This window comes from Lonchura striata, chromosome 9, assembly GCF_050655825.1.
Source record: "Lonchura striata isolate lonStrDom1 chromosome 9, ASM5065582v1, whole genome shotgun sequence".
Classification (NCBI taxonomy): Eukaryota; Metazoa; Chordata; class Aves; order Passeriformes; family Estrildidae; genus Lonchura; species Lonchura striata.
In genome coordinates this window covers 8,435,599-8,460,923 of record NC_140711.1, presented here as the reverse complement: position 1 = coordinate 8,460,923, position 25,325 = coordinate 8,435,599, and the positions used below count along the sequence as shown (strand labels likewise).

Genomic DNA, 25,325 nt, shown 5'->3' with positions numbered 1-25,325 from the left:
GCCAGGAACAATGATGAATCCTAAATTCAGTATGAAAATAATTCAGATCATCTCCAGTACCCATTTACTGCTGGTGAAGATTATGGTGCTTAAGAAAAAAAAATCATTTTCAACAAGTCCAAAATATAAATGGTACTAAACTAATGGGATCAAATTCATTATATTGAGCTTAATTGCAACTTCATGGCTCCAGATTTATTCCAATGTAATTCTGTTAATACCAAAACTAGAATAATAAAGTGATGAGTCAGGTCTATTGTTTGTAAATCTCCACTAGAGATCATTAGCTTGTATACAACTGCATTAAAATATAAATGACATGCTGCTGTAATTTTTTCGCTTGGTTTGAGAAAATCTGCATATGTTGGAGCCTCTGGGTAATTTAAATTGAAGTAGTTGAGAAAATGTCATGTAACAATGATATGAGGAATGCAGTCAAATATTAATTGTCTTAAACAGCTCAGCACAATCTGTAGCAATGTGAGTAGGTGAGTCATCAGTTCTGTTACCCTGTCAATGTGGTGAAACTTTAAAGAATGCTGTAGTGTGCTGCAAAAGTTGTTTTGAATCCATTTAATTGCTAACTAGGGTAAACAACTTTGGTGTAAGACTGAACAGGCACACAGGAGACTCTTGTCAGTGGTTCCAGCTGAGAAAGAGAGTTGTAAGCAGTGGAAATGTTGAATGAGGATGTGTTATTTCAGTGTGGTAGTGTGGAGAAATTGTGGTGAGGCTCCAGCATGCTGGGCACAGTACAAGAAAAGATGACAGGGAGTTCTTCACTGTCCCACACCATGAATATGTCACACAACAGGTAAAAAAGAGGCAAATGGGAGAAGGGCAGAGGGGGCAGTCAGGTAACCAGGGACCCACTGGGTCCAGCACAGAGTGACAACATTTTGGTTCTTTGCATGTTTCTCATTCACTCTCTTCCCTTTTTCCCCTCCCCCTCTCAACATTAATTAGCTAACCCAAAATAAAAAATGTGTTTAAGAACAGCTGTGAAAACATACAAATTTGAATTTTGGGATATTTTAATCAGTATGATTAGGTTTCCCACCAAGAAATCTCATCTTCTGTCATGCTGTTAAGGCAGAAATATGTAAATGAATGAAAGGGATTGGAAGAGGTTCACCAAAAATATCTTTGACTTCTTGCCCTCCTTTCCTGAGCAATAAGGACTTGTTCACAGCCATAAAGGCAGTTATAGGTGTGTACCTATGCATGCTATTTTATATGCCCATTTATGAAGCACATCTCATGAAGAGATAAATTGCAGGGAATTGTTTCAGCATATTTCAGTCAGGATGTTGCTCGCAGTGTGCAGGTGCCTGTTGCAATAGTTGTCTGCAGTGGTTCATCCTTGAATCCTGAACTTTCCTTCAACTTTTTCTGTTATTACTTTTTCTATAAATCTGTCCATAACCCCTGAACAACACTTTGAACTCCAGTGCATCTACTCAGTGAAATTCTCATCCAAGCTTTAATCTTCTCTCACCTTGATCTATTTTAACTCCCTTCTTTATGGCCTGGCACACAAGCTGAATTTAATGGTGATAAATGTATTTCTGAGATTAAAAGCTATAAAGTTTACACTACAGATTGATCTGAGCCAAATCTTCATTCTCAATGTGGTAAATTTGGGAAATGTTGACCAGGGAGGATCCAAGGAGCCTGTGGCTGTAGCTTAGGCTCATCTCTGATGTCAAGCACATGGTTTTGTTTGTTGGTTTTAAAGAGTGTCTATTAATTTTTGGTGTCTTTACTACTACAGAACATTTAAATCATCACTGAAGCAACTGTCCCAATTTACCTTCACAGTGTGTTCAAGTGCAAAGCTTGAAATGTGGAAGTATCTGAGGGGAGGAGAAGATAAACAAATCAAGGCCAGGAAGGAAATCTTTCCAGCCCATCCTCCTTATTTGCATTTTCCTGATGCACATAAGGAATGAATTCATGTGTCCTTTCAGAAGGGAAGTGGACACTGGTTTTGCTTATGCTCTTTGTCGCCATGAAAATTTATCAAGATATGGCAGAACAAGTTTATTACACAGCTTTGCTGCATTTTTTTAAAAGCCACTTGCTTGCTGTTAAAACTCCCTATTATCTGACTGCTTTGCAGTTTCTGAATCACATAGAGCAGTACAGTTTAGTAATCTAAACTGTAGAAACGGTGTCGTAAAAAGTTTTATAATATGAGTTATGCCCTTGATTTTCGTGGTGGAAATCAGATTATGTACATTAAAATAAGCAGATTGAGAAAAAGAAGATTTTTCAGGTGGGTTTCCACAGTAAAGTGTGCATGTAGGTTTGGCCTGGACCAAACTTTGTATGGAATGTGCTGGGTCAGGGCCCTTTTTTGGGTAGATCATAAACCTACCTAGAGGGTAAGAACTATCAGAGACCATGAGGAGATTCTCAGAGGGGTTGCTGCAGATATAGATGTGTCTGACTATAAATACAGTTTTCCTACAAATGTACACAGACAAATTACTTTTCTAAGAACATTCCTATAACCAATATAATTTTTAAAAATGTTTAGGCCTGTGCTTAAGTCTACTAAGTTGAAATATTTAGGAGGGAATTTTAAGCCTGTGTTGAATTAATTGAATTTAGGCTCTGGTGTTCCTGAGTCAGGATCAGTTGTCTGAGTCTTGTGTGTCTACCTCCCAAGAGATTACAAACTCTGAATTCCAAAAAAGACATTGCATGGAGCTGTGTATTTGTGCTTAAAGGACAGGTTCTTTATCCTACCCATAACAAGAGGCCATTTGTTGCAGTAATAAGCAGACAGGATTCAGTTTCTCTGTGTAGAAAATCTTATTTTTTATTCACATAACTTATTTTTATATCGTTTTTACAGAGTTTGTGTTTAATTTTGATTGGCTAGTAGTTTCTTGCCAGTTAATTCATTGGTTAAAAGGTGTTTTGTGTGTACATGCTAAGACTTTTTGTTTTACGCAGTTGTTTACATTTGACTTTTGTAGATTCTCATGGGACAGATCCTTTGTTATTACAGGTGTAAAAGGTTCTCTTAGTAGAATAGCTTGTTGTGTTAACTGCTTTCACTCTTATGATTTTTCACATGGGAAGTTAGCTAGCTGCACTTAGCAGTAACAGGCTAGCTGGCAATTTAACACAGCAAGGCTTGGTTTTATAAGGCCTTTCTTCTATAATATCTCTGCTTGTACGCAACAGCCACTGGCTTTGGAGCTTGGTTTTGGTTGTTTTCATTCTGTTCTGCTTTTCTACCATTTTCCTCTCAAGAAAGCACAGCTGGAGAGCATTAACTGAAAACAAATGGTGTTGCAGAATATCTGCTTGTTCACTGCTGCTTTTTCAGCTTGATTCTGCTAAATGCTGCTTGATTCAAGTTTTGAACTGCCCTTCACTGCATTTAACACTTAAAAGATAAAGCTGTAAACCGATTCTCCCTTCCCAACCCAAGGTATGCAGAGGAGGGTGGGAGGGGGAAGGGTTACCCTTGAGACCGTCCCTCTGTTCAAGCTTTCTTGCCTTCCTTTCTCCCTTTAACGTATTAAATTTCAAGTGCCGAATTTTTGTGGGATGCGGCTGAGCTCAAATACAGGGCGGTGTTTGTGGTGTTTTATGTATTTCACCTTCCCCACCGTGCCTGCTAAGAGCCAGGGCGGCTGCGGACAGCACAAAGCTTTATTTGTGCTGGCGGACAAGTGCTGGGGACAGCGGCTCCTTCCAGCCGCGCCCGTGGCAGCGCCGGCACCCCGAGCTTTGCGAGACGCTGCTGAAGCTGCTGGCAGGGGATGGATAAACCTGGGACTTTGGGGGAAATCACAGCGCTCTCCTGGAAATCACACCGTGCCCTTTGGGATAAACCTGGGACTTTGGGGGAAATCACAACGTTCTCCTGGAAATCACACCGTGCCCTTTGGGATTGCAGAATTCTTTAGCGAGGCGATTGCTCCGGATCGCCTGGACCGTGATGTAAATGTGATTTCTTAAGGTGCTTCATAGCACTGGTTTAGGCTGCAGAGCTTAAAGATATCTGTGGGGAAAATAGATAAGTGTTATCCTTTGTCTGAGTTTCCATTGCTGTTAGGAGATTTATTAGCATTTTTTATGGCTGGTCATAGCCTGTGTTCTTTAATATATTATTTGCAATTTCCTCTCTCTAGATTGTGCCATTTGAGGAACACAACTCAAATTTTCCATCAGTTGCATCAGGGAAGCCATAAATATGTCACAAGGGGTGTATTTATGTACCCTATTATGGGTTGGAAAGAATTTGGCCTGTACTGTGTAAAATTAAAACAATAATTAGGCTTTGACACAAAGGTTGGAAGGAAAACTCCTGGCTTATATATATTTGTGTGCTTATTGTGTGTGATAATTAAGTGGTAGCTGCAAATTTCTGCGTACTCTAAATCACCCTAATAGAAACATTTAGGCCACGTTACCTCTTAGCAGGTGTCTTAATAACTGGAGGAGGGATGGAAATTGAGGAAAAAGAATTTAACAAAAGCACTCTGCAGTCTGTACAGTGGGCACTCGGGTGTCTGGTAGGGGACAGAGGATTGTCCCTCAGAGCAGGGAGACACCAGCTGAGGGCTGACAAGCCATGGAGGAGCTTTCCTTTGCCACTTTCTCCATGTGGAAGTCCCGCCAGGCCCCGGTGTGAGGCTGATGCTTTGTGTGATATTGGAGCACATTCCATGGCAAGGGATCAGCCTTTGGGGGACACCATCCCTCTGAAGATCATGATGCTCACCGATGTTGTGTCTGGTTACCATGATGCTCACTGGTGTGAGTATCATGAGGGGAAAAGGAGTATGAGGGGGAAATGGAGCAATGAAGGGCGGCGCTGGGCAGAACTGGAGTGCTGCTGACCTAGAGAGGAGAAGATGGGGGCAGGAAGGAGAACGGAGGTAGGACACGGATAGCATCAGGATAAGAGCAGTGGCATCCTGCTTCTCCTCCTGCAAGACTTTACATTCCCTTTCCTGAGGCATTGAGGCTTCAGCTCCTTAATGAGCTGGCTCGTCCTTTTTGAGAAAAGCAAAGTTAGGATTGGAGAGATGCCCTTCACTTATTTCATGGTGTGCAATCACATCTCTGTCTCCTAACAGGTTTTTTGGGGTGTTTTTTGTTGTTGTTGTTTTTGTTTTTTGTTTTTGTTTTGTTTTTTTTTAATCTGACTTTAAAACTGCCTTTCAGCAATTGGAAACACTAACATGGATTGCTGGAGAGCTTTTAAAAAATAAGTTCAAGGTCAAAACTATCAAAATATAAGGTAGTTTGATGTCTAAGGTATGTATATAAAATAACTAAAAAAAAAATAAATTTCTTAAGTTCTGGTGACATCAATTCTTCTGAAAACTTCTATTGTATTTCACCCAGCTTTAATTTTGCTGATTGTGGTTCGCCCTCCCAATCATCTCTGCTTTTATAACATGAGATAAAAATACATTCTTCATAGATTAGTGAAAGGCATGAACTTGAGGTGCTGTTAGGGCTTTACAAATTTATTTTAAAAAATAGTATTGTCATTTGGCAAATAAGTGTTGTCTGCTAAGAGCTGCTCTTTTGTGTGAGCCGTATGTAACATTGCAGTTAATAACGTGCAGTGTTATCAGCTGCCCGATGACTTTATCTCAACTACAAAAGCCTGTTTGCAGAGAGGAGGCAGCCTTGCTGGAGTGCCAGATTGTTAAATAAGTTCAGGTTGCCAAAACTAAATGAACTTTTCAGCTGGTAATGATGTGCAAATTGCTCTCAAAAATGTATGTGCACTGGAGGAATGCTCACAAGCACAGGGTTGTGTCTGGTTACAAATGTTTCTTTGCTTTTGTCCTTAACCCAGCAGTGACACCATTAGAATGACTAGATCTGTATGTATAATAACACCATTATTTTGTGTTATTAATAGCTGCATAGTTACTCAATAGCTATTGTAATTAATATAATTAACCAAATATATATTTAAGCGAATTTTAAGTTATTAGCTCTTATATTAAATAGCCATTTTAGCTATATTGTGGCCCTCTCGGTGAAATACAGCTCTGGGTGAGAGGAGTGACTGTGGTTGTGCTGCCAAAGTGTCCCCCTGGCTGGGACTGTAGTGTATGGAAAGGAAGGTTTGCAAATGGGCCTTTTTTCAAAACTACTGGTGCAAAACGGGGAGACACAGGAATTGAACTCTGACACGTCAGTTAAGCAGGTTTTAAATTAATTTTTTCTCTGTAATGTGGCAGATATGAGGAGCTACCTTGGGGTGAAGGAGTCTCAGAGAAAGCTTCAGGTGAGCAGGTGATGGGTGTCAGTGCACAGGAGGGGGGCTGGGGTTGGCCCAAGCCCGGAGCTGTCACCCAAAAACCCAAAAGCTGCAGCTGCTCTGCGGGTGCTGCTGCAGCCCAGGGGAAGCACTGGGTTTCCTGTGCAAAGCTCCCTTGCCCTGGAGTGGCTCACCTTGGGTTTCTTAGCCTGGTTGGGAATTTAGTACAAAGAGCCATTCTTGTGAATCGTGTTTTCTTTGCAATTTTGCATTCCAGCTCAACAATTTATTTCTCCTTTTTTTTTTTTTTTTTTCTTTTTTCTTTCTTTTTTCCCTAATGGCAAGAACTTTACTGGGTTCACATAACTTTGGAAAAATGGTTAGTTCAGGTTCTTCTGGGGGCCTTGAATGTTCCAGTTCCCATCCATTGGCAGTTGTTTTAAAAATACAACTCTTGGTACACCTAATATGCATTAGAATTAATGGGATGTTCTGACAAACCGTTAATATCCCTGAATTTAAAAGTTTTTCAAAGGTAAATATTTAAATGTGTGAAAGAAAGGCTTTTTCTGTAGCCAAGTTCAAGCTAATGATGTGTCTTCAGAGTATTCATCTTCCCATCCCTTGCATTATTAGACTCTTCTCAGCAGTATTTATATGATCTCAAATGAAAACAGCATTTTGAAAGTATGATTTGAACGTTTGAATGTGCTGTGGAGTGTTTTGCATGCACCAAGTCTGTGTGTGTGTTTCAGCTGGCATGGCAACATCCTCGAGTTGAACCAGTCCTTTCCCCTCTGGAAGGACTGAATAACTCATGGTACTTCTATTCCTGCTTTGTGAAATATGTAGTGAAAATGTGAGATGTGAAGGGGGAGTGCCAGCATTAAGTACACACCAAGTGGTTAATAATAGTTCTGTCAAGTTTGGCTGTCTGAGAATTGTCAGTCTTCAATTTTAGAGTTCTACCTTTGTCCCATAAATGGTTTCAAAACTAAGATTATTTCTTTTTCTGAATTTAATTTTTATTTATTTAGGACTATGCACAGCTACATACACTTTTAACTTAAAATGTTATTATTACAATTTTTTCTCAAGTTCTTATAGCCAGCACCCCAGAAAACATAATTTTTATTTACTATTGTAGGACTAACCTGTTCTGAATTAGTTGTATTTGTTGTAGAGTAAAATATAGAATAAAAAGAATATAGTTCAATTTTCAAGTTGCAAAAACACATTTAGTATGTGCAATTAGCAGCTGTTGCAAACACTTGAGGGCATTTTCTTCAGCATTTGAAAATTCCCTGTAGAAGTGAGACAGGAGACATTCATTTAGCATTTCAAGCTTGAAAAATAATTTAACCTTTCCTTAAACTGCATTTTGAAGTTTGGGATTAACACTGTGCCTGGCTGCACAGATGGTTGCATTTTACATATTCCTTTGTCTAGGAAAAAAAAAAGAGACCACATGGTCAGTTAATGGCTTTAAACACTCCTAGTCCTCATTTTATATCTTCCTAATGGGACCTCGGAGATTGTGGGAAGATACTCAGAAAATTGTTGTTTATGGTGTAAGGTCTGTAAGATGTGTTGTATTCTGTGTCCCAGAACTCATGAGCTATTTTTGCTCCTGCTTATTAATCGTGGTTAATGAATTTCACAGCTTCATCCCTTAAGATTTTGCATCCGTAATTCTGCTGTGAAAAAAATGAAAACTAAGATCACCTATGCAGAGAAAATGTTGCTTTATTAATGGAATGTGATGGCTCTTATTTTGTAATTTTTAATAGGTAAAATTATCAATGAGGTGTATTGTCAAGAAATAAACTCCATATCAATATAAGCTAAAAATGCTTTTTAGTCTTTCAGAATGCTTTCTAAGCTTTTTTGCAGCCACTTTGGTGAAATATCATAGTGAACTGTGGACGACACAAATCAAATGTGATGTTGGGATAAATGATAGAAAATCCATTAAGTCAGTGGTGTATCACTGGAACAGACAATTCTAGCATATAAATCCAGTCCTTAACTGGGCATTTTGTGTTCTGTAATGATTTTTTTCCAAGTAGTTTTAAAAGTATCAGCTAACAGATTGATAGATAAACCCAGAATTATAGAATAAAGTCATGGAGTGGTCCCTAAAAGGGACCTTAAAGGTCATCTGGTTCCATCTCCTGCCACACCTTCTGCTAGGCAGTGTGTGTCAATCTGCATGTGGCATATACAACAGATCTTGAGAAAACCACTGAGTGCTGTACAGTGTTCAGCACTTGTAAGAAATCTGTCAAGTTTATAAAATGTTATCATTACAATATAGGCACAATACATTTTTTCCCCTCGGTTTGAAAGTGCTAGTAAGGCTTTTAAGGCTACTGCTCTTTTATCATGTAAAGAAGAAAAATGTCCTTTAGTCTTTAAAATTCTTACCCTTTTAAGTAAGCATGTGCAACAAAAGCCATCTGGTTGGAATTCTTAAAGATAGCAGTAACTGGTACAAGACTTCACAGCTTTATTCCAGCTCCCATGGCAGAAGGATTCCCACTGCCAACACTGCAGTCACAGAGATGATTCTTCCTGCTACCAGGGGGAAGTTTTATGATGTTCCTGCAATTCTGTGCTAGCTTTGCAGGCCAGGATGGGATATAGGGATGAGATTGAGATGCTGGGGATCAGAGTTTCAGTCTCCAGTCTTAAATGCTATCAGCAAGGCATTTCTAGCAGATACTTAATTCGCTTTGATTAAATTAAACCTAAGACATCTGAAGATGTTTATATATTTTGGGGGTGTTTGTGTGCATCCACATGGGAACATACACTCTGCCTTCCAGTCAGCCAAATCCTCCTCCACTAATTTATTCACAGATGAAAAGGTTATGTTTCCTCTAGATTTTGGAGGGTGTTTTGTTTATTTTTTTCTTCCAAAGGAGTTCCTAGAAAGAAAGGCTAAGAGAGTGTTGCTGGAAAAGCACTGTCGGCTGAAAAGTTTGGTTACCCCTAAGTGCCATTTCCAGTTCCTAAGATGTAGAAGGAGCTGGGATGTAAAGGTCAGAAGTTGCCAGTGAAGTTCATGTTAACACAAAATGATGAATGTTGTGTTATAAACACAGTAGAAATTCCCTGTCTTGTTTGAGATCTGGAAATGTAGTAATTTCTCATGCTTGGTAGAGCGGCCTGAAGAGTGGTTTGGCATTATTGATTTAAACCTCGCAGATAAAGTAGCTCAGTGTGAAACTTTGCAGCCTCTTACTATGGGTGAAATGTAAAAAATTCTGCTTTGGCTTCTCTCGATTACCTTAATTGCCTCAAGGTACAAAGGTTTTCCCAATACCATTACTATCTTTATGACTGATCAATAGAATACAGAATCTGTGTTAATAAACAAAACAATGTCTGTAAATGGAGATGCTGAAAAATTAACTCTCTGTTTTCTTTTCTTTCTCCTGCTTTTCCAGCGGAACCCCTGCCTTTAATGGACTTGTGCCGAAGATCAATTCGTTTTGCTCTTGGCAGAGACCGCCTGCATGACATAGAAATTCTACCTTTGCCTCTGTCTCTGAAAAATTATTTACAGTACCAATAGGACACCTAGAACCCTCTGGCCTCACATTGGACTTCATCAATGCAAATGGCAGAAAATTGTTTACAGCAAAATATAAATCTTTGTGATGGACACTGAAGTGTTATTTAATTTTTAATATATGTCTTTTTTTCTGAACCAGTGAAAGCAGATCATTGCGGGGGACTACTAAAGAATGTGAAAACATTGATTTGATTGAGGTTCATGTGTTACCTGTTGCCTTTTGTGTTTACAGTCCTGAAGGCTATAATTCTTATCTCTCATACCCTGAATGGTTTATCTTTGTTGCTTCTGGTAAATGCCAATAGAAAATATGACCTGCAAGATTCAGTGTCCTGCAGGCACAGCATTTTTCAATATTATGATTTTAATTTTTCTTTCTCTCTTCTACACGTTACTTCAATAAATAAAAATAAATTAGCAAAGGAAAAGTCTTGATAGTAACTTTTGAAAAATATTTAAACTTTGGTATGCAGAGTTGTTGAGATTCTGCATGTTCAGTGCTCAACATAATTAGGCCTATATCTAAAAGCTCTAATATTTTAAAAAAGCAGATTATTGTCTAGAAGAAGAGAATGTGGTTTAGAAACATGAGAGGAAACAAACAGTTTATGTGTCAGATCAATTTCTGGACTTGGTAACAGTAAGGTGCAGTTCATTGTTTTCAAGACCAAATCTAGTCCCTCCAAAGTTCTGCAGTTTATAACAATGTGTTCATTGTCCCAAGAATTTAGGATTTTCATATTTTAGGAAGCTTGTCACTTTTTTTTAAGAAAAACAAATTTATAATTTTTATGTGGTATGAACTCTAAGTACTTTGTTTTCTTTTTAATGTATGTGTGGTTATAATGTTTATTTATCTGTTTAGCGTCTGGAGTTCTCATTTAACTGTTTCCCAGCTTGGGGTGACTGATTCTGTTTTTTTCCCCAGCTCCATCTGAAATGTATCAGTTTTTCAGGTTCATCCCATTTTTTTTAAGATGCTGCTTTCTGTTTGTGTTTCTTACATGTTTCAAGTTATCTGCCTGAATCAGTTATCTAGTTTATAAACTGGAAGTTGTTGTTAGGGCAGAATGTCAAATGTTTAGACTGAGCTGCCTTCAGCATATTTTAATGTGAATTTACTGATGAATGAGGAGAAAATTTCTAATAAAGTCTACTGTCCAAAGTAAAACTCCCATCTCCTTTGATGAAGTGTTAAAAACTGCTCGTAGCCCAGAGCTGAAGTTGAGTTCCTTGTGCAGCTTTGCAGGTGTTTCTGTTTGGTTCTTCTGTGCTATTGCTGCCCTGGGCTCCTGTGTGAGAGACATGGCAGGCAGTGGCAGTCCCACTATGGCCATGCTCTTGCTTTCAGCACCATTCTGGTCAGATTCCTCTGAACAAAACCTCACTTCTGTGCCAAGCTGTGCTTTGGGACTTGGTGCTTTTGAGGCAGTTTGGAGATTGACTGCCATGCACCGATGATCCGGGGAAAACCACTGACCTGCTCTCAGTCACCCCTGGGAACAGAACTGCACTTCCAGCTGGAAAAGAGAAATGTGAGATACAAAAACACAAACTAGAGTGGAAGCAACAAGGATAAGGTAACACAGGCATGTCAAAAGTTAAATAACTAATATTTGATTGTCTGGGTTTATCTGTAAGCTTCAGCATGGAATTATTTTGGACTTACTTTCACTTAAGGTGAGGATACATACTGCATTCCTTCCCTTAATCTTACAAAGGGGAAGAAACTACAGCAGTGATCCACTTTTCTTATTTTTCCTGCTTGCTTTATTTGATGCAAACCTTTTGTCTGAGTAGGTACATTGGAAGAAGGAGCTATAAAAGTGCAATATTCACACAAAAGGCAGAACAAAGGTGTGTCGAGTGATCTGTCAAAAGCAAGGTAAGTAGCTGTTCAGGAATTGCAATTCTGGTAGACCTTATTTTTCCACCACCAAAGTCCATGTTAGGTAAGCATTTCCTAAAATTAGTGTTCTACTGTGTGTAACTACAAATTTCATGTTCCTTTGAATAACTGCAGGGACACAACTGTTCTTTCACTTGACCCAGACCAACAGCTTTTTAATGTTACAGTAAAGTGTGAATTGATATCATAAGACAAATTAATAGTGCCTCTGTGTGTTAATTAGCCTTTTACAGTTGTGTTGGAATTTTAGTTGATGCCCCTTCTGTGATGATTTCTCTAAACCAAACATCCTTATTTTAACTTTCAAATATTTTTTCTAACATTTAGTGTATTCCAAGGCATTATAGTTCTACAGGAATGATTATTTCATTATTTTACTGTTTTGTAATTACACGTTGTGGCTCTGTGGATGGTGGATACTCTCCTTCATATGGTATTAAGGCCATCCTTTTGGGGATCAAAGTGTATTTGATACATTTTTCTTGGTCTGCAGAAGCCTTGTAATGAGACTGCAGCATGGAGAGTATTAATGACCCTTCAGTGTTCTTCCTAACTATCCCTGTGCAAATGGATTATCTTCCAAGAGGGTTTATAGGAAACATGGAATACAGGTAAGGATGAACCAAACATTGAGGCTAAACAAGTGATCAGAGAATCTCACAAAGAGTACCAGGAAGAGTCTCCTCTCTGCCAGTGAGCTCCAGCCTGGTGCTGGGCCCCCCATGTTGATTCTCCAGGCTCCCTTTACTGGAATGCTGCTGTTGTTCGCTGTCTGCTTCAGGAGGGAGCTGAGCAATGATTTTTAAAGTAGCCTCGCATTGGCTTTTGCCCAAATCAGAGGTCAAACACCAAATTGTTACATTCCTTCAACTAAAGCAGTTGAAACTTCTCAGAATCTCTATCCTGGCCACCTAAATGCAGGAAGATCTCCACCCAGAGGTCCACTCTGGGCAATATCTGACACTGAGGGTGATCACTTACTATAAATCTACACTACTTTGAGATTTGGAGTGAGATCTTCCTTGCCTTCATATTTTCAATTTCCAGCCACTACTGCCTTTCATCACATGAAAAAACAGACAATCCATGTGATGATTTTCAGCTTTCACTGTGTCCCTGTGCCTGAGCAAAAGGAGTGCAGTTTCTCTAGACATGATGTGGAAGTGAATTTCAGAATCACAGAATATTCTGGAAGGATCATTGAGTCTGACTCTCAAGTGGATGGCCCATAAGGGGATCAAACCCACAGCCTTTTATACCCTGCTCTGACCAACTGAGCTAATCTCACACCCAGTGTTCCCATGGGTGGTAAACTGAGGGAAGCAGAAGCTCTGTAATGCAAAACACAGGAGTTTATTGGTAGCATTTGGAGGAAAAGGGCACATGCCTGGGAGCTGCAACCAAGTTGCAACCTCTGTGATAAGTGTATGCTAATTACTGGGTTGCAAAAGTAAATATTTTACCTACTCTACATTTGGTTCTCTAATGTGGCCCCTTCCTAGGAATTATTGATGGTTGAGAATCCTTTCTGTTGTAACTGTGGTTAAGATTTGTGGGAACATTTGTCATAGCTTCTCTACTTTACTTTCTCCCTATTACCATTCTTCAGCCTTCTGTAACTCAGGTGAGGTTGGGGAATTGATTGATCCCCCTGGAGGTGCTGCTTTGGTGATCACGATTCACAGATGCTATAACCTGAGTGACACACTGAGCTTTTACACTTACTGACACTGTAATTTTGTAACACCTACATTTGGAGTCAAATTTGAGAAGCTGCTGTACTTTGATGTAGCAGGTGTCACACATATCCTGCTACTGGGCTGACAGAGTCTGTTCTACAAAGGCTTTATTTCTGCCTCACATTGAGCCCCTGGGGATGTGTTGAAATGCCTGTGTTCTCATCCAGAGACAATGTAGTACAATCTGTAGGGAAATCATGAAGTTTTATTTTAGGCTTTATATGTAGTCTTTCTGGTGTCCATGTTTTTATATCAACAGATAAACTCATGTTCAGGTAGGACCTAACTTTGGAGCAGTTTCTCAGTGTTCACTTGAAGCTGGGAAAAGCTGTTACAGAGCAGACGTGTACAAATCATTTAAGTGTTTTTGATAGTTATGAAAGAGCAGCAAGCCAGAAATGCTATAAAATTTCCTTCTCATCTCCATTACAGTTGGTATTGTTAAACTATAACCACATGTTCTCCTGTCAGTGGCAGGCTCTGCACAGCGAGCTCTGTATCAGCTCCAGCAGAGCTCATTCAGGTGCAATTCCCACTGACAGCAGCGGGAGATCTGCCTGAGTCAGCATTGCTGCCCTTGGTTCCCATGTAAAGATCCCCAAACATTTCCAACACATTGTATTGAGCCATATTTTATTATATGTAAGCAATGTCAAGCAGATGGTTTCTGCAGCAGTTTCTCTACTTTGGCAAAACATGCTGGCAAGTGTAGTTAGGTGAATGCTGTGAGAAAGTTGAACGAAAAAATGTGTCTCCTTGAAGCTGAGAGCAGCATTCAGATGGGGAGCCAGACTTCTTGGTTCCTTGGTGATGGCTTTCCATTTATGAACCTTTAGAATCTCAGTGGCTTTTATTCTCTATGCTTAAAGGCATGTAGGATCTTTATCCACTCCTGTTTATCTCAAAATAATGTCTGATGATCATAAAGTGAAAATCCCTTTGTTTGCTTGATTCAAAAAGACACCAAAAAAACTTCCTCCTTGGGAAATGTTCTCTGCAGACACAGAGCCGTGGAAAATATAAAACACATGCCAGCCTGGATGCCCCACCAGGTCCTGTTTCTTTCTTGATGTAGAGAAGACTTTAGTATGTTTTGCAGGAATTGTCTAAAATAGAAACATTTGAAAACATCTGCAGGAAAGCTGAACCCTGCTGAAGGTATGTTAAACCAAATTTAGGTGTACTGTGGTGGAGGCAGAGAACAAAGTATCAGAGCTTAGAAGAATAGTTTGCCTGGTTTTCTTTTTTTAGCCCCACTATAGAGTGCAAGTAAATTCAGAGAGGAAAGGAATAAAGAAAAGTTGTTTATGCTTCTATCACCATCAGGTGTTTAGTGTTGATGTTTAAAGCTTAAGCATCTTCCCCACTAAACCTTTGTTGCACAGCCTTAACATCCCAAGGCTCTACCACTGATTGCTTCAGCAGCCTCTGAATGTCTCTGGGCTCTGCAGTTGTAATAGCACCCAATTCCACATCTTGTCCTCTTAGACCTTAATTCATTAACTTTTGGGCCAAAAGCACAGCTGCTCTCTCATCACTGGCACTGGTGCAGGAACATGTGGGGGTACCCAAACCAGCTCCCATCCTCGGCAGAGAGAGCCCAGCCCTTGGCAGAGCAGAGCAGTTCCTGTGCCAGGCAGCACAGGCACATCTGCAGCAGTGATGGATGGCTGAGCTCACGTCGGTCTGCATTTCAGCTGGGAGGCAGCTTTGCAAATCCTGGTTAAAACAGCTGTCAGGATCAGGTACTTGCAGTTTCATCTGTGTAGCTGTGACAATTTGTAAGGTATGTATAGGCTCTGATCTCTGCAGGTGACAGCAGATGTAAAAGCAGAGCTCATGTTTTTAATACCTTTAACATATTCGGGGTGCTTTCAGTGGAGACAGGTACACTGGATTTTCATGTACTGTTTCTCTGCCTTTTGAAACTACACCACAAAAGGCAGATGTCTTCAGACTTCTAAGGAAAAGCAAACAAAACACATAAATGAGGTGATATTTTATTTCTGCCAGTCCTTATATATGACAAATGCTACTGCCAGTTTCAAATACCAGTCACAGGCCAGCATCACAGAGACACTTTTGCTGAGATCAGGTGGTGCCTCTGTTGGTTTCCTCCATATTTACCTGTTTTTTTAAAGAAGAAAAAAGTATTTTACAAAGTTATTCAAATTGCAAGCTTAACTTGAAAATGCACTATTCTAATGAATAAAATGCTTATAGCACACTTAAGACTTTATTAGCAGAGACACAAAAAACTGCTGCACACATACCTGGGAAACTAGTGAATGTTTTTAATGGGAAAATGGTTCAGCCTTTTCTCATTTTACTGAGAAAATCAGTTTGGCAAGTGCAGTGCTTCTTATGTAGCAAAATGTGAACAGCTGTAAGGCATGGGGCCAGAATTTCAGTATATGCATTTGGAAGTGACTTTCAATCATAGTAAAGGTATCTGTGACATTATTTTGGGGACTGAGTTTTACTTAATTTGGAGATAACTTTTAGCTTTTGGGAATTAATAAGATTTGGACCCTTCTAAGCTATTCTATCAGGGCTTGTCTAGAGATGAACCAAACCAAATCCAAATTTCCCCTCATAAATTAAGCTAGCTGGGTAAACTTGGTCTGGCATCAAATGCTGCTGGTATTAAAATGTTTCCCAAGCCCTGCCATCTAATTGCATAAATAAACCCCCATTGGAAAAAGCCATCTAGAAAAAAGAAAGGATGTTTTGAGTATTAAATTTGCCTCCAGAAGTTCTGAGATTGATTTCAAGTTGTGCCAGAAACTTTCATGTTCTTGCTTATTTGCTGATTATCCCTCCACCCCTGCCTCCACCATTTCCTGTGTACATCAAAGACAGCGGTCCAATTTTCCCAATTTTTCATTGACTAAGTTTTCATGATGCCCAGTTCATTTATGTGTCATTTCTAATCTTCCTGCATCTTTTACTTCACTGGTATTTGAGACTCGGGCTGTGTTTCCCAAGATGAGCTTCATGAAAATCCACCTTGTAATTTCATTCTTCTCCTCACCATCCACTTTGGGGAAAGCATTCATAAGGTGAAGTATCTTCACTGTTCATGATTCTTGAGAGCCCACTCAAAGAATGTTGGGACATGTCACATTGGTGGTTTGCTGTTGAACTGACCTAATTAGTTTTTAATTTAACAACTGTCCAGTTACTATGGTCAGTGCCCCCAAATGGCCTCATTCTGTACATAAACACAAAAACACAAGTGACCATTTCTAATTTGCAGCTAATATGCCTTTTGTCTTGTGTGTTTGCCTTTTATATGCAATTTCTCTTGACTCTTCTACTGGGGCCTCACTCTGGGAAATTGTGGGTGCTTCAACTTCTTTGAGCCCAGCTTAATTTGCCTTCTCAGAAGAATCAGCAGTATTTAAAGGTAAAATTCATTTTAGATCAAAGTTCTTTGAGCTGTCACAAGCATTGCACAAGATTGGAATAAATATGAATTTTAATAATAGAGCTGCTTAATGTTGAAGTTTAAAACTCCATGTTTCAGCTGCTCTCACATCATTAACCCTCCCCCAGTAAGGAATGTTAACACAACTTTACTATCAGTGATTATTCCCATATAAAAATAAGATAAATGAATCTGTAGTTGTAATATAGAAACTTCCTTCTCTCTGAGATCCGTGACTTCCAGTTTCCTGCTGAATCTGAGCTGAAAAAAAAGAATTTGGAGAGGCTGGTTCTTTGCATTGCTTGGTATTCCCATCCCCCACAGAAATGGGAACAAATGTTTTTAATTGTCAAATAAGCAGTGATAAATGGACAGCTGGGATAGGAACCTATCCCAGGATTTGTGTCTTGTGCACTAAAAGGTGAAATGTTTGGTTTTTTTTTTTTTCCCCCCAGAACTTTATTTCTCTAGAAAGATCTCCTCAAGATTTACCTTCTGAATATCTTCATCCCATTGGACATGGGGAGATGCTTCTAATCCTTTTGAAATACCAGTCTCCTGGATCAGGCAATATAGTGACTTTGGAAAAGGAAGGACACTTTATATCATGCCCTCTTTTTTTTTTACAATATCTTTAGTTAAGGCTTTAAAGTTTTGTTTGATTTATGGTTTTGGGTTTTATTTGTAGAAATATAAAATATGTTGTTTTTTTTTTCTTTTGTGAGTTTCCTTACTGAATCAAAAAGTTTTTATGGTCTTTCTATAATTACAGAAACTGGAGGGTCAAATGATGTCTTTTATGAGACCAGCTGAATGAAACTGAAGAGACACTTCCAGACACAGAAATGTTTCACTAAAATACAAACATCCATTTTCAAAGCTAAATTCAGATAAAGAGCTGTTTAAACTTGAACAGTTCTTAAACTGCACAGAAATATGAGAGTTGATAAATATATTGATTCTGTGCCTTGTTATAATTTTTTCCCATCCCTGAGCTACCAGCAGCTCCTGTGTGTTCTGCTGAACCCACCTTTCCTCTCTTTAATGACTTACTGAATCTTCCCTCTCTCTGTTGCAGGTACAAACCTCTTTGATGATATAATTGATTAACTTGTGCAAGTTAAACTTGTGTCACGAGTTTCAAGCTGTATTTTGCCTTGAGGATCAAAGCTTCAGCCTGCATATCCTGAAAGCTGGTCTAGCTTTTAGAGTACAGCATTAGTCACGTTAAAGATATTATCTTTGTAAATTCAATCCTGTATATATCCTGCAGTAATGGTGTGTATGTACACACCATCCCTTCTTACAGAGAAGAAAACTAAAAAGAGCAGATGTCATATATTTAATCAAGACTTTTCCCTTTCGTGGTTTTCCTGTTCAAAGAAAACAAAGATGAATGAGTTCTGAGAATTTAAGTCCTCTGCTGTTTGCACAGAGCTCCTTTTTGAATGGTTTTGTAGGTGTACACCTACTCTGTTGTCATGCAGAAACATGCTAGGAGCTTACTATGAATTTCTGCAATGGAGTAAAGGAGTTCAGGCACAGGGCAGGGCTTCCCCTGGCCATAGGAGATTTCTTGGGGTTTGCTGTGTGTTCTTGTGTGGTGAGTAATAGGAACAGGTTGAGGCAGGGTATTAAAAGTCCTGGTTATGCTGACTGACAGGTGAGGCTGTGGCAGCGTTAGCCCAGCCTGGGAATGCTGTGAGCCTCTGCCTGCCCTTTCCCAGGTATGTGCTGCTGGTCGTGGCCAGTGCCACGGCTCTGTACCTCATGGATTACTCTGAGAGGGAGGAGCTCTCTGCCAGGCAGATGCACCTGGCCAGGCTCCTGGAGATGCTGCTGCACCTGGTGGATGGCAAACATTTATTGCCAAAATAAAACTCATCAGTTTTCTATTTAAACCCCAGCAATTTGGTCCCCAGGGCTTTGTCATTCAGTCTCTTCTTACGCTGGTTTGGAGGAGCTTGATCCCAAGGAGTGGGAGGAGAGCACCTGTGTCCCTTTTCCCCACTTTTCTGTTCCAGTTGTGGGAAATAACTGGATTTTGGTTGTTTTCCATTGCAGTTCACTGCAGATCTCAAAAAAACGCATCAGAGGAAGGATCATCACTCGTCCTTCCACCACAAGGTGAGAGTAGAGATGGTCATATTTCAGGAGCCTAGTTTTGGAATATTTTATGGAATTGGCCAAGTAGCTTTTACTTTTGGGGTTTCCACAGTTTGTCCATGGCAGATCCATCCTGTATTTCAATTTAGTGCCACTCTGAGCTCTTAGTCCACAGGGAAATGAACATTTTGGGAAGTTCTTACAGCTCAACTTAATGGTGTCTGGATTACAATGATTTTCTGGAAGTAGGCTATCCATCCTGACCTGTTTTCTTCCCACTCCCTGTCAGACTGTACCTGCAGGAAGGCTGAAGTGAGACCAGGATCTGTAAAATCTATGACTTTCTCTGTCTCCCTGAGGCTGAAGCTGACAGAGTGGGAGACGTAAAAGACTGAAAACTCCTTTTTTATCCTCTGAATCAAGAGTCTTTATCTGTAACACGTACCTTGGGGATACTTCCCAATGCATTGGGCAGAGGAACCTGTTGTGTGTCAGCATGGAAACCATCAGGACGTACCAAGACCAGCCAGAGATGTTGGGAAGAGATCTTCTTCTGGGTTGGAGTCAGATATTAGGTCAGTGTGGTTCCTTAGGAACATTTCCAAAGGACCATACCCTTCCTGTTTTCTGTAATCCCACCATGGACATGGTGCAGTAAAATATTTTTATTTTAAAAAAGCCAGTCCAGTATTGGAAATTAGCTGTTCCACAGATTTATTTTTCACAATGTGTTTTTAATTTGACACAGAAGCCCTCTCCTTCCCACAGACCCCGTATCCTCCAGCTTTGGGTCTTCTCAAAAACAATTCCCTGCCTACACCAATGAAAAATATTCCAAATTAGGGTACTCTGGGACTGTGCGACCTGGACTCAGTTGGCCACTTGGAGCCCTTGGGAAGGGATTTGTCATCTCTTGTGAGCATTGGCAAGCTCAACCTGAATATAATTGAAGAAATAAAAAACCCAAACCAACCCACCCTGCGTGGAGAGCATGGGCAGGGCCTGGCACAGGAACGAGCTGTGGCACTGACTGTGCCCAGCAGGGGCCAGGGCACCCACGGCTGCTCCATGCCCAGGATCCCAGGAGCAGAGCAAACTCCCACTGTCCAGTCCCTGGATTTGCCTCCTGCCAGCACTCAGGCATGCTTGGGTTCAAGTGCTCCAGTGCTGCTGCCTGGAGAGATTGGGAAAATGGGCATTAACCACTCATGAGCTCTGGCTGAGGAAAGCATTTGGCACCTCTGGCATTTCAATAAAAACAGTTTTCATCATTTTGAAAATATGTTGAACCAACCCACAGGAGACAAAGCTTTCTCTGTAAGTACAGGCCTAGGGATTACACAATTATTCCTATGCCTGGTCAAACAAACCAGCAGACAGTTTCTGGGGAGAGATTTCAGGCTCTTGTCTCCCTCCTTGGCTGTACAACACTTGCACAGCACCAGGATTTGGATACTCAGGCCTTAATTTAAATCCTATAGGTACTAAGGAACAGAAAGTGTCCTAAAGGCACCTCCAGTCATACTTCAATTTTTCCTATTTTGATTTTAAGTCTTCTGTCATTAATGAATTTTCTTTTGTTGAGAATACTCCACTGCCGCCTTCTTTAGGCATTGCCATCCAGGAGATAAAATAAATGTGGCAAGAAGTTTGGAATGCTTCCAAGTCAAGTTACCTGGTAGGAAATTACTCCAGCTCTTTGTACTTCAGTGTGTTTTAAAAACAGCCTGGCCCTTCATGGCTGCAGACTCTCTGCTAGTCCCAGGGGAGTAACATCAGCTGTGGTTTCATCCCATCCGTACACTAAATCATTGATTTGGGGTTGAATTTGGATGCAGACAGGTATGGGCCAATTTTGGCAAGCTTCAGTCTCTGTTTTTCAGTGATTCAGTGAGTGACTGACTGGAGGGACCTTCAGGATGGTCACCCCTCTCCTGGACACTATCCCTGCTCTGTGGTCTGTTCGCACTCCTGGCTTGGCCTCTTCTTTTGGTGGGAGGTAAACCACAGATGTTTGCCTTGCTGGTTTTTGGGACATCAGTGACTCCCCCAAGGCAGCTGGCAAAGCTCCTGTTTCCACAACCTCTGCCTCCCAAAGGCATGCTGAGCCAAACAGAGCAATCGGGATATCTTAGTTCCATGCTGGAAATTTCCACTTGTGCCCAAAAACCCAGAGAAATAGTGTCTGCCCCATCCTTGAAAGTGTCCAAGGCTGCACAGGGCTTGGAACAAGCTTGACTAGCTGATGGAATGGCAGGGGATGGAATAAGGGGATTCCTAAGGTCCCTTCACACCCAAAACCTTCTGGGATTCCATGATGACTCTTTGATGTCTCCCTGCATTTATTTTGCATCATTTCCTCTCAAATTTAATTTTTCAAATTTAGATGACTTGTTAAAGGAATAATTTAAAAACTATTCCAGGGATAAAAAGGAGAGTGTCAAACATTGAAAAAATCAGTTCTACATCCATCAAATTATTATTAGTTGGAAGCCTATTCCCTCTTATTTGTCCTTGTTTTGTTTTCCTGGAAAGCCTTATGATCCTGCAGTTTCTCAGAGACATCTGGTGGGATTACAGAAAGGTTTGCCCTATCAGAGAGCCAGGGCGGGTTGGAACACTTGTTCCTCTCCATCTTTATTCTTTAACCAGGTTTCCCCCAGAAGGGTGTTGTGGAAGAAACTCAGAATTACTAGAAATGGATGAGGTGCACATTTTTTCTCCACTGTTTTTCATCTATATTCAAATTCTTGGAATTACCCTCAAATGAGCCCTAGGAAACTACTGCGAAAAAGATCACTCAGAGGAACATCTTAAAAGAGAAAACCACATCCAGCAGCAGCAAAAACAATCCCATTGCTATTTTTACCTGATCTCTAGATGCTGTGCCATAGCTCCCTACACCACTCCCATTCACAGACAAGCACTATGGAAGACATTCACTCTGCCCATGGGGGTAAGGAGGCAGTTTTGGACATGGTCTTTGCTATGAATGGGACGATAAAGTCCAGATGGTCTTTGTGGTCCCTTCCCAGCCAAACCACCCCATGATTCCTTGACAGGATCAGCATCTATCCCAATTCCATTCCACAAACCTCCTCCCACTAACTCAGAATTTCCCTCATCCTCTTTTTGCACCACATCAGGGATGTGCTGCCAAATGCCACAGGCATGGGATGCCTTAGCATTCCCTGGGGATACTGTTCAAAGATGAACTTGTGGCCTCAGTACTCCAAAATAATAGGTTGGCCCCAGTTCCAGTTTGGATTATGTCAAATAGCAGCATGGGGTGTTCCCTCTCACTTTCCACCATTGGGACAGCTCACACAAAACATGAGTGACTTACTGCATTTGAAATTCATGGCTTAAAAAGCAGGTGTTGTAATATCCCCTCCTGGGATATCCAGAACACCAGGAGGGTCCCTGGAAGCTATGGGTAGGGACAGAATCAGACAAACAATTGTAAACTGGTTTTCAGGAGATTCATCCACAGCCTGTGGCTTCAACAATTCCAAAGCTGTTCCTTCCCCTTGGGACAACCAGGCAAAACATCTCTATGGATTTCTGACAGAAAAAATCTCCAAGCTACTTGGCTTTTGCCAAATCAAGGCCAGCATTTCTAACAGGCTCTAAGTAATAAACAACAGGAAAGACCATCTCACAGTGCATACCACAAAAAAACCCAAGTAGCAGTGCTGGCAACATTTCCAGGCATGGAGTCTTCCAGCTCCAAAAATGTAGCTCGTTGGGCTCTTCCCTGGTGCCGTTCCATTTGGATGCTGACTGTGAGACTGAAGGCTTAGGACAATTCTTAGCCCTGAGAAGGAAAGTGCCGATAGCAGAGTGTGTGCTGGTCAGCCGATGGGTGCAGCTGAAGTTGCAGGCAGCAAGAGCTTTCTCAGCTGGCACTTTTCTGAGCTCTGTTTTTGCCAGAAGTTTTCAGGTTTGTGGCTGGACTCTGCAAGAGTGAAAAGCTTTGTTAGGGCAAAGCAGTTCATGCTGCTGTTTGAGTGCGGTGCAAAGAAGGGTTTGCACTTGGAAGATCAGTGAAATCTTTTTTTGTCCTGACATTGTTGATTTGAGAGCAGGGACGTTTCCAGTTTGGTTCTGGGCTTGGGGTGGTTTCGAGCTGGGCTCGGTGCGTGTCCTTCTTTTGCGAGTCAACACCACCATCGTGTGGTTGTGTTCATCAGCGCTGACAGTGCCCAGGAAAAAGGCAAGCGTTTTCCTGGCATGGCCCCACATCCGTGTCAGAGCAGATTGTGGAAGAGCTCTGCTGTACATCCTGGCTCTTGGAGACTGTCAGAATGTGATCCTGCATGTAGAAAGGAAGGAAGAAGAATCGTTTCATTCTTGGCTGTGCAGTTAATAGGTTGCAAAAGAAATGGCAATTGCAGAACGGACCCTCTCTTTTAGAAGTTTTCTGTGCCATCAGCTGCTCAACATGTAACTCGTACCCACTGAACTGCATTCAGCTCACTGGATATCTGTATTTTCCTTCAAGCTCTGCATACTACCTTACCCTCTCACACTTGCAGATCCCAAAGCCCTTCAAAACATCCAGCAACTGCTCCCAAAGAAAAATTCGGAGAACAAAAAGCCAGCACTGGCCTTTGTAGTGCCTTTGCAGTCTGTACAGTAGACAAAACACTAGTGATGCAAACTTTCCTTCTCAACTGTTTATATAGCATTCATCACATTCTCTGAAGGTGACAGTCCATGGCTAAAGTGAAGCATTCCCAGCTGTGGTTCGGACTGAGACATGTCCCAGGGCAGAAAGCATTTGCTGACCTTTCTTCTTCCTCTTTCCTGAGACCTAGGTGACCCTATGCCAGCCCAGTGCCAGACAGTTTGCCCCTCACATTTCTGTCTAGTAGTGACCCAGAAATGTCTAATTTTCATACAGTCACTGCCATCCTGGGAAGAGATCTGGAGTGGGAGGGGAGAGAGGAAGCTGGGGTGGAACAATCTCCACAGCAAACACCAGTTGCCCAAAAGATGTCAAAATATGAAAGTCACTCCTCGGGGCCATTTTTTGCACTGCTTAAAAGTTCAAAGGTGCAGTTAATCTCAGCAAGGAACCTAAGCCCTTCCAAACTTTTGCCATAAAGCCAGGCCCTCCTCAATCACCTGATGGCAAGCCCCATGCTGCCGTCATGCCCTGCCAGACCCCTTTTTGCGCTGCCTACCTCAACAGTCCCACATGAGCCATGGGTGCTGTGCCCACAGGCACACCCCAAAACACTGCAATCCACTTTGCAGAGCACTACCAGCAGGCTGCTTGTTTCAACACTTGACAGGGACATTCATGGCTGTCCATTCCTTACCCCCAAACTGCGGACCCAAGCCAAACCCACCCTGCTCATGGGCCCATGGCACCACCCCCCGAGAGCCCCTCTTCCTTTACCAATACGAACACTCCACTGGCCAGCCAGCATAGCCATTATCTTCATTACACAAGCCTAACCCTCTCAGCCTGAGAGTACAGAAGGCAAGGCAGCTTCTGCTGTGTGAAGGTGACTTCCCAAGGTAACTTTGGCTGAGTCAGAAAGGGCTTGTTGCAATTTGGCAAAGACAAGATGGTGCCTGATTTCAAGCCTGGTGCTGGTAAGAGAGGCCACGTCAGGCTTGCAGAAGGAGCTGTGCTGCTGCCCTGAAGGATGGTGTGATTAGAGAGTGCCTGGCAGCCCTGCAGGAAGGCTGCACTCGGTGACAGATGTTCAAGGCGGTGGAGAGAGAGGCAGCCTCAGGTGGGAGCAGAAGGCTGAGTGAGGCTCAGCACAGGAGCAGAGGTGTGTGGTGCAGGAGGTCCTATGGTGTAATGGTGAGCACTCTGGACTCTGAATCCAGTGATCTGAGTTCAAATCTCAGTGGGACCTTGGCCTTTTGGTTCCCTCAGGCTTTGCCTCAGCCTGCTTACACACTCACAGCTCTCCTCTCCTGCTGAGGTGCAAGACCACCCACTCCGAATGGGTCCGGCACAGGACGCTGCTCTGGGACCACTGCTGCTATGTCAGATGCATCCAAAATTGGAGATTGGGCTACACGCTCTGGGCAGGTGTTTCCAGGTTGGATCATTCCCACAGCATCACCAAGTTACTGCGTGTGGCATTACCTGTATGCCCACCCCTGTCCACTGCTCCTTTCTTGCTCCTTTCATCTGTGGCTTCTTTTCCTCTTTTCCTGCCAATTTCTTTCTATTCCTCTGCAATCCGTTCAAGGAGCTCTACCAACATTGGACAGTGCCCCGTCATTGGGGTTCCATTTGTAACCATGGGAGAGGGAAGAACCTTCCTTGCTGAGCAGGTGGC

The 25,325-nt window shown here is 41.5% G+C and overlaps 1 protein-coding gene and 1 non-coding gene across 7 annotated transcripts in view; both read left to right on the top strand.

Annotated features, from left to right (window-relative positions):
- SPSB4 (splA/ryanodine receptor domain and SOCS box containing 4) overlaps positions 1–25,036 on the top strand; it is a 118,881-nt gene extending 93,845 nt beyond the window's left edge. For 2 of the 6 annotated variants that reach the window (XR_014957167.1, XR_014957168.1), the window contains one exon: positions 9,703–9,839. Coding sequence is in view for 3 of the 6 variants with exons in the window: in XM_085587110.1 (XP_085443236.1) it covers positions 9,703–9,830 (128 nt within the window). In the remaining 3 variants the exon portion in view is untranslated. Of the gene's footprint in view, positions 1–6,230; positions 6,278–9,702 lie in introns of all 6 variants that reach the window. The other 4 variants (XM_085587110.1, XM_077785551.2, XM_085587111.1 and 1 more) reach the window with 3 other exon arrangements.
- Positions 24,822–24,893, top strand: TRNAQ-CUG (transfer RNA glutamine (anticodon CUG)). The gene has a single exon. It is a non-coding gene; the product is annotated as a tRNA-Gln (tRNA).
- Positions 25,037–25,325: the final 289 nt, after the last annotated feature.